The sequence below is a fragment of the Schistocerca cancellata genome, chromosome 12 (genome assembly GCF_023864275.1).
Source record: "Schistocerca cancellata isolate TAMUIC-IGC-003103 chromosome 12, iqSchCanc2.1, whole genome shotgun sequence".
NCBI lineage: Eukaryota > Metazoa > Arthropoda > Insecta > Orthoptera > Acrididae > Schistocerca > Schistocerca cancellata.
The window spans coordinates 134,467,131-134,477,254 of NC_064637.1; the positions used below are offsets into that span (position 1 = coordinate 134,467,131).

The window sequence follows — 10,124 nt, forward strand, 5'->3', positions numbered from 1 at the left end:
GAATCATAATGTCATCATTAAAGCTAATTTTTTTTATTTCTTGTCCCTGAACTGTAATTCCTCCTACAAATTTTTCTTTGATTGCCTTTACTGGTTGCTCAATGAACACACTGAATAACATTAGGGATAGGGTACAACCCTGTCTCATTCCCTTCTTAACCATCGCTTCCCTTTCGTGACCCTCAACCCTTACAACTACTACATGGTTTCTGTACAAGTTGTATATAACCTTTTCCCCCCTGTATTTTACCCCTGCTATCTTCCGAATTTCAGAGATAGTATTCCAGTGGACATTGTCCAAAGTTTTATCCAAATCTACAAAAGTTATAAATGTAATTTCTCTTTCTTTAAACTATCTTACAAGATAAGTCGTAGGTTCATTATTGCTTTGTGTGTTCCTACATTTCCCCAAAATCCAAACTGATCTTCGCCAAGGTTGGCTTCTACCAGTTTTTCCATTCATCTATAAATAATCTGTGTTAGTATATTTGCAACCATGGCTTATTAAACTGACAATTTGTAATATTCATCCCTGTGAGCATCTTCTTTCTTTGGAATGGGAATTATTACATTCTTCTTTAAGTATGATGGCATTTCCCTCATCTCACACTTCTTGCACACCAGGTGGAATAGTTTTGACAGGGCTGGTGCTCCCAAGGATATCATCTACTCCATGTTTCAACTTCTCACTGTATTCCTATCTCATCTTAATCTACATCCTCTTCTCTTTCTATAATCCATACATATTATAAAAATGGATATATGGATTTATATGTGTGTGTGTGGGGGGGGGGAGGGGGAGGGGGGGGGTGTTCACATCTTCTACTAAACAACTGGCCTGATTTCAGCCAAACTTCGTATATAAATACATAATTGTCAGGCAACAATTGATGTGGGGGTAAGAAACATCTACCTGTCACAGTTCAGACAATACGACGTCATGAACAATGAGATGCATGAAAAACTGCCACATCATGCATGACATTTAAATGTATCACTTCTATGCTACTAACTGTTTCACAATAAATTTCACAGATGGTACCACATTTCTCCTAAATGTACTTACAAAGCTATTCATGATGCCACACGTAAAAGTGCCGCATTGTACATGACATTTAAATTTATTACTTCTTGCTGTTAACTCTGTTCACAACATATTTCACAGGCAGTATCCACATATGTCGTTGAAGGTCATTATTCACAGTGTTGTAAATGGCTGTGATGTGTGGTCTGAGTGGGGTACAGTCAAATGGGGGGTGCCCCAGGGATCAGTGTTGGGACCAGTCCTTTTCCTTATTTATATAAATGATAATCCCTGTAGTATTACGGGGAACTCTAAAATATTTCTGTTTGCTGATGACACTTGCTTGGTAGTAAAAGATGTTGTGTGGAAAACCCAACATTTTAATTTCACAGAATGGGCATATGATTAGTGAAACTGAACATTTCAAATTTCTAGGTGTTCAGATAGATAGTAAACTGTTGTGGAAAGCCCACATTCAGCATCTTGTTCAAAGACTTAATGCTGCCATTTTTACTGTTCGAATGGTATTGGAAATAAGTGATCGTTTGACATGAAAATTAGTCTACTTTGCTTATTTTCATTTGCTTATGTCATATGGTATTGTATTATGGATATTTTTGGCTCAGAAGGAGACAGTTCGGGCAATAAGTTGTGTAAGTTTGTGAACCTCTTGTCGACCCCTGTTCACTAGTCTGGGTATTTTGACATTGGCCTCTCAATATATATATTTCTTGTTAACATTATCAGCTTATTCCCAAGAATAAGCAGTGTTCACTCAGTTAATACACAGTAGAAATCAAACCTGAATTTGGCTCAGACTTCCTTAACTCTTGTGCAGAAAGGTGTGCAGTGTACTGCTGCATCCATTTTTGGTAAGCTACCACAAGAATTCATAAATCTTACCAGTAATCCACATGCTTTCAAATCAAAACTGAAGAGTCTTCTCATGGGCCACTCCTTCTACTCTTTTGAGAAGTTCCTTGAAAAATTAAGCTGATTCTTATGTTGTATTGTTGATTGCTTTTACTTAAACTCATGACTTGACTTTTTTCGGGTTCATTAACATTTTATTTTTATCTGTTATTACTTTTACATTGTAATTTCATGTACTGACATTCTGTTCAGTGACCTTGAAACTTTGCTCCTCAGTTTGGTCCTACAGAACTTGATGTATAAATAAAATAAAATACACACATGTATCATTGCGTGACAAATAATTCAAGAGATGTGACATCATAAATTCTGAGATACACAAAAAAATGCCTCGTCGTATGTGAAGTTTTAGCACATTCATTTTTTACTACTAAAACACTTGTACGGTTGAGTCAACTTAAGGAAATCCCTGACACCTGGCAGCGCTTTTGTCAGCTTCCAATAGTGAAGTGCAAATGGCTGTAGGGAAAAACGATAGCCATCTATAGAGCTATGAAGAGGCATTTCTATAGACACATTTACAAAATCATATTGTAGACACATGATGTAGCTGTATTTACATTTGTACAGTATGTATGTTTATTTGTATGAGTGCTTTTTAATTTGAAAGGTGTTTTCGTGAATACATTTTTGACACTTTACTACAAACACAGCTTTTTTTTGTATTTTTTTCCTGATAGAAAATTGGGAAAATGAGTTCATGGGCAATGCTGGTTTTGTTAGCTAGTGTTTCTATACATTTACTTGCATATTTTCTTGCTTTGTCTATTATGAATCATGAATCACAATTACCACAGTCAGCAAGTTCCTCATGTAGAGCTTTATTTCTTTTTAGAATAATGTTCCAAAATTCTCTACAGACATGTTTTGCAAACCATAGCATACTGCATCATACATGACAGAAGATACTTTCTATTGTACCACTTATTAAGGTTTCTTCCTTTTCCATTCTCATATGGAGCAATAGAAGAATGACATGTTAAATAGCTGTGTACACTGGGTAATTAGTCTAATCTGGTATTTGTGGTCTCTGCGGGAGGTACGTGTAGGGGGCCGTAGTATATTTCTATATTCATCACAGGTAATGCTGTTTCTTTAAACATTTTGAGTATGGTAGTTGGTGTGTATTGTCAAGTGACTGCCAGTTCAGGTTGTTTGGCATTTCTGTGACACTCTCCCATGTGCCAAACCAACCCGTCACCATTTGTGTTATCTTCCTTTGTATACATTCAGTATCCTTTGTTGGTCTTCTTATGTGGGTCTCACACATTTAAGCAATGTTCAATATCATGTTGTCCTCAGTGATTTTAGTTCCAAATGAATCTTCTCCCCGGAACACAATCAATTAAGTCTTACCTTTAGAGACATCAGTATCATATTGTTTACATCGTCAGTTCAATGGTTGACAACTACACTGTTCAGAAGAATTAGGGGAACACGTGAAGCAATGTCTGGTACATTAAATCTATTTTGATACAGGCAGTACCTGTGGTCTTATTGAATGTCTTGAGATCTTCACTTTTAATGTGTAGAACAATTAAAATCATTTGCCTTCTGTCAGCTGTGTCATGGATTACAGTGTCAAGGGACCCTTCAGGAGAAAGTGAGTACTGGTGTCCCAGTGTTTTCTTGTGAAGTACACAGATTACAGTTGTCATTTGTGGATATTGTACTCAGAAAAGCACATGCAATTTGACATCTTAATGCAGTGCAAGTTGCAATGGCGCTCTGTTTGATACGAAAAGGATGGGATTTTGCTCATGTAGCTGCAAATGCCCATGCTCCTCCATGTGTCATCCACAGGTTGAAGACAAGCTACAGGGAGACAGGTCAGTACACGGGACAAGTTGGACAGTGTTGACAATGCATTACAACCCTACATGAAGGCAGATATCTGGCCATCTCTGCATTGTGGCAGCATATGGCTACCGCCAGAGCACTGTAAGACAATCTCAGAAGGACCATCAGAGCCACTGTGTCCGATCAGATTGTAATGAATAGGTTACAAGAGAGGACCGTATGACCCAGATGTCACGTTTGAGTACCACGCTTGACACGACATCGTCTTGCCGGCTAACCTCAGTTCAGCCATTCACACGTCAACAGGCAACTTCCTCACTGGTGAAACGTGTTATTCGTAGCCGAGTCCAGATATCTTCTGATGCGAGATGATGGCCAGGAGACCTGTAGTGAGTGGTAACTCCCAAATGTCATCCAGGAAATTGTCAGGTTTCCAAGATTCTGTGATGGTGTGGAAAGGCTTCAGTGTTGAAAGCCGTACAGATCTTATCGTTGTCTGTGATCACCCTACTGCTAGACAGTGCACTGAACAAATTCTGTTGCACTATGTGGTGGATGCTGCATACAGTGCTGGTCCTCAGTCCCAACTGATGCAAGGCCCTATGTGGCGGCCGTTAGAAGGGATGTCTTGGGAAGCCTTGACACTGAAGTAATGGAGTAGCTGGTGGTGGGCCCCTAACTAAGCCCCATCATACGAATGTGGGACATGCTCGACAGACGTGTTCGTCGTCGTCCTGTTCCACTGCAGACTCTCCAAGTATTCTCGTGGGCTCTCGTTGAAGAATGTGAATGGATGCCACCAGTTTTCCTTTGTAGATTTATATGGAGCATGCCACATTGGTGCCAGGCAATGGTAAACACTTACAGAGGGCATACACGTTATTGAAGCTCTCAAAGTCCAATGGAAAGAAGGTGACAGGATGAGTGCTTGTTTCCTCTTTGTTTTTAATATCTGTTGGACAGTTCAGTTCTTTCTTATGTTAACGACTGCCAATGTAAGGATGTTTTGTTGTGTACTTAATTTGTGAAGGATAAAGCTATATAATTTGATAACACATCCAGTCCTCAATTATTGCTCAATGGAGTATGGCGGTTGCCCAAAGTCATGTTCTCCTACCTCTTTTGAGCAGTGTAAATTTTTTCTGTTGGTGTATTAAGATATTGTCTGTATAAATAAAAATACTTAAAAATTTATCTTAATTTTTTTTTTTTTTTTTTGGTGTAAATGTTATGTCAAATTTTGCCTAGTCATTCACGTCCGTTAGAGATAAAATGGTCGCAGACACTTCCTGCTGAAGGTAGTATTCTTTTTGTATCAGCTTGTGTAGAATTTCCACTGCAGACCCTCAGCTATAGTGGCACCTCACTGTCAAAGTAAATTTTTCGACCTAACAAGTGGTAGGTGTAACAATTTTGGTAGAAATTCCTTCAGATATTACAGAGATATTCTGTTATTAAACCCCTCCCCCCTGCACCCTCCCACAACTCTGGCTGAATCATCATCATGATTGTTACCAAGAAGTCTCGCAACCCCGAAAACTATGGATTTCATTATTGAGTATTTGATGTAATGTCTTCTCACCTCATCCCCTCTCCTTGGGGTGGTTGGGGTATATCGCGATCATGATCATGATCATGATCATCATCATCATCATCATCATCATCATCACCACCACCACCCTCCTCCTCCTGCTTTGTCTTAGAGCCATCCCATTGGAGTGGGGTCTGATTTTTGGCTGAATGCTCACCGTTTCTTAAAATGTAACACTTCTAATGAATTTAGGCTTCTTAATGTCAGATCTGTGTTTATTTATAATTTAGGTTTTCCACATTGTCTTTGGCCTTTGATTGTGAGATGATAGGCTGAGCCAATGACTAATGTAGGTGGTGCCCATATCATGTGTCCATACCACTGAAGTCTCCATTCTTGCATCTTTTAGCTGATTGGAGCCACTCAGCTGGTTGTTTGATCACTGTATTGTCGACTTGGTTGAATGATCCCCACAATATTTTCGTACAAATAATGAGTTATGTAATATTCAAAATGTGATTTAAATTGCTCCAGATGTTGCTGGTTAAGCTTCTATGTCATCCCCAATCTTATGATTACTAGGTGCTTCTTAACCCTACAGAAGCGAACATGGGATGTTCACAACTCACCAACATTTCATTGTAATCAGATGAACAGTATAAAAATGCATAGGAAACTTACAAACGAATATTCATTTTTATATATTAGATTACTACACTTCTATTACAGTACTGTGCATCTACAAAGCCTCTCTGCACTGGCGAGCTGGTTTGATGCAGCTCTCCATCCTACTCTATCCTGTGCAAGCCTCTTCATCTCCCAGTACCTACTGCAGCCTACAGCCTTCTGAATCTGCTTAGCGTATTCATCTCTTGGTCTCCCTCTCGCCTTGTGGGGTGCGTAAGGTTGGCTGCATGTTACGTCTCACCAGTGTGTGTTCCATGGTAGGGTGCAGGTAGTAATGTTGTATGTGCATTGTAGCTGTTAATTGTCGGCTAGTCCTTGTGTAAAAAAGGCTGATTGTAGTGAGAATGCTTACTATTGCAGAGAGAGCATATTTAGTGGAAGAGGTTTTCTGTGCTGGAGGAAACTTTACGGAGCATACGAGGCGACAATTTAGATTGCGGTTTCCTATTTTGAGGTGTCCGCATCGTGACACTGTACATTATTTAATTCACAAATTCCAGACAAAAGGTTCAGTTCGTGATTCCCTCGAAATGGTAGGCCCACAATTTTAATAGAACAGAAGCTTAATGACATCACTTTGCAGAGCCTGAAAATATCAGTGAGGAGATTATCAGGGAGGCTGAAGTCTCTCGTACAACAGCAAATAAGGCTGTAACCAAAAAGGACTGGGGATGTATCCATATAAAATTACTGCTGTGCAACAGTTACATTGTATGGACCATGTGAAACAAATAGCTTATTGTGAATGATTTCAGTGATTTGTTAACTAACATGGAGTTGGTGTTTTAGATCAAACCTTTTTGACTGATGAGACACGATTTCACCTATCTGGCTTCATTAATTCCCAAAATGCACAAATTTGGTCATCAGAAAATCCAAATGCTTCAAGAGAAAGACCATTGCATGCAGAGAAAATTGGAGTGCGGGTTGCCATAATGCGAGCACAAATTATAGGGCCGATCTTTTTCGATACTACTGTCACTTTCAATGTCTGTTGTTCCCAGATAATGTATCCATTTATTGCTCTGCTGAATGAAAAAGAGCTCAGTCATTTTCCAACAAGACAACGCTACTACTCATACGGCACACCAGTCTCTATGACTTCTATATGAAATCTTTGGAGACAGAATAATTACAAAAGGTCTCTGGCCCCTGCGCTCACCAGATCTGTCTCCGCCTGACTATTTTCTTTGAGGTGTGACTCAAACATTTGTGTATGTAAATAACCCAAAGACAGTAGATGAACTGGAGACAGCAGTAATTGATTATCTGCATTCGATTACAACTGTAAATGTGTTGGACTATGCCTCAAAGAAAGAGGAAAATATTTCCAGCACCTACTGTGATACTGGTGAGTTTAGTATATTTAATTGTGATTAATAAATTTCATTGTTTTAATTGTAATAATATTGAATCCCGTCTCCCAACATAACTGCAGTCACTGGCAGTGAATCCGAAACCCTAGGTTATACAGCGACGTAAATGTGCTGCCAACATTACGCACCCCACAAGGCGAGACACGCAGAGCTCGCCACTTTGGAGAGACTTCGCGGATACACTGTAGTACACTTCCTTTTTTTTTTTTTTTAATTTAATTGCAGTGCTATTTCAATTAATTATGGAGAGATAATAATGACCTCCTGTTGTATGCTTTATCTGACATAGACAATGGGGAGTTGTATTAAGGAGTGTAGTGGTATTTTATTGTTAATACAGACTAGAGAATAATTTCTACAAATCGCTTCTTTTTTGTTAATGTACTCCTTCACTCTAGCCACATCCCTAAAGGTTCTCCTTCTCGGTGCAATCAGTGGAACACGGTGGATGAGAGAATGAACACAATCCTCCCCATTTTTATTTTTCTGTTATTCTTATTAATCTTTCCTTCCTGAGGAAAAAGCCAAAAGTTTTAAAAATGAGATTAGTTTTCTGTACTTTTCTTGTGTGTCTACAGGGAGCCATTTTATCTACCTGTAAGTTTTTAGGTCCATAAAAATAAGGTCAATTTTCTCAAGATGTTCCTGTTGTTTCACCTATTCACATGCTCTTTTTACAGGTCTGTGGGTGGCATCCGGGCATCACTGTATAACGCGATCACCATGGATGAAGTAGAAGCCTTGATAAAGTACATGACTGACTTCCAGAAGGAGCATGCAAAAAAGTGAAAGCTACTCGAGACAGCTGACTGATACTATATGAAATGTGTGCACAATACCTTCCGATTTCATGCTGCGATATTTATATTTGAGATGGTGAAAGTTGCATCCAGATGTAACAAGGGCAGCTACAAGACTCATTTACGAAGTAAACGTGTTTGTGACGATCCATTACTTCCCACTCTCTCTTATCCTTGAACCAAGTAACTGGTAATTTCAGCTCATTCCTTTGACTTTGTACAAGACAAGTGCATCAAACTTTTGTATTTTTATTTGCATAGTCTGCAAGACAATAAAGAGAACATGTTACACTTATCTAGATTATTTCTGTTCATTTATCTCAGATTCCAACTGATAGTGGATAGCTAACACTTGTATTTTGGATACAAGGGATGATTAAAAACCTTCGATTTGAGGGCACTTTTGCAGCTTATGCACTGCAATGTATTGTGACTTCGTTGTGTATATATAAGCAGTGACTTGAAGGCAAGGGATTAGTGTGCATTTGTGTCTTTGCATCGTGTACGCGGTAAATGTGGAAACATGAACTATGGCGAAGTTATTATTTTCTTGGCTGCTGAAGGACAACAACCGGTAGGCTTCCATCAGAGAATGAAGAATGTGTGTGCAATGAAGATCAAACTTCAGGGAAAACTATTTTGCCTGATTGGCATACCGAATCTGGACTGTAGGCATTCGAACAGCAACTTTTTGATTGCCCCTTATACTAAATTATCCTTAAGTTTTATGCAAGCATTTATTTATTTATTCTTTGGAATGACTTTCCTGTTTCCGACTTGGAAATTAATCTAGGCTATACACCACACTCTGCAGCGACTGATGATTGGGTCTATAAGAATGAATCAGTAGTCTGCTGTGCCGAATTAACTTGAGGAAACTGTAAATTATAAAATTTTAAATGGTGGCTATTGGTACCTGAAGGTAAGTATGACCAGCCATTCTGTCCCTTTGTGAGAAATCAGTAGCTTTCCATATCATATTAATGTTTGTATAAATATTATTATTTCTTGATTTTGGACAGTTGGGTTGAGGGGATGAGGGAAGATTGATAGGGATTCCAACATGGTGACCTTATGCACTGGTCCTCCCTGATTTCCTTCATATTTACAGGACCTAGACTTCAGTTTCCTAAAGTAGTATGCCAAAACTGTCAAAAACAGCTTGGAAAAAAATCACCTCTGAACATCAGAAGACTTCCAAGCACTGTTAAGTACAAAACAATTTTAGTAAATTCATTGGTACCTTAGCGTGTAGCAAAATTTTACTGTGATCATTAACACATTGTGCACAAAACCTGGTCTCGGACAGCAACAGTTAGGTAGATGGCACCTGAGTATTGCTCGTGCTGTGCGTAAAAATTTGTAGCAACCGCTGCACTTCCTGCTGTCTGTATGCATGTAGCCTGTACGAGGAAGGTTCTCTGCATTGTGCTGCCATATTGTGTTAGAATTCTGAACTGCCTGTAGTCCACAACAGCACTATGCATGCTGCCACTCTGTGTCAGCCATTGTACTGCTTTTGTCTGCAACCCGTATCTTTGTTGGCACACTGCTCACATTCTACATTATTTTATATGGCAAATTTCAATGACTGCAATATTTTCAACTGTCCTGGATGAAATAATCAATGATTCTGGCTCAGGAAGAGATGCTAATCTTTCATGAATGCATTTGTGCTGTATAAGGAGATGTGGAATAATGGTGAAAGAAAAAAGTGCACTCTCTCCCAGTTGCTTGTACAGTTAGGGAATTCTTTAGCAGCATTAGGTGATGTGCATCAAGAGATTAATTTTTCTCCAGTTTTTGGACCAAGGAGACAATGTGCAAATATTTGCCAAAAGGATACCACCTAATTGAGAAAAAATTGCAAACTTGTTAGCAAAGTGTGTTTGAAGAAAAAATGCTGAAAAGAAATGCGCTACTGGTGTCCAAATTATAATGTAGCTGTCAGTATGTTTGAGTGTTTCAAAACA

At 38.9% G+C, this 10,124-nt stretch overlaps 1 protein-coding gene across 1 annotated transcript in view; it reads left to right on the forward strand.

Annotated features, from left to right (window-relative positions):
• The window catches only part of LOC126109906 (phosphoserine aminotransferase-like), a 94,997-nt gene extending 86,551 nt beyond the window's left edge, over nt 1–8,446 (forward strand). The window contains exon 9 of the mRNA XM_049914994.1: nt 8,032–8,446. Coding sequence (XP_049770951.1) covers nt 8,032–8,140 — 109 coding nt within the window. The 3' untranslated portion in view covers nt 8,141–8,446. The remainder of the gene's footprint in view (nt 1–8,031) is intronic.
• The last annotated feature ends 1,678 nt before the right edge of the window (nt 8,447–10,124 follow it).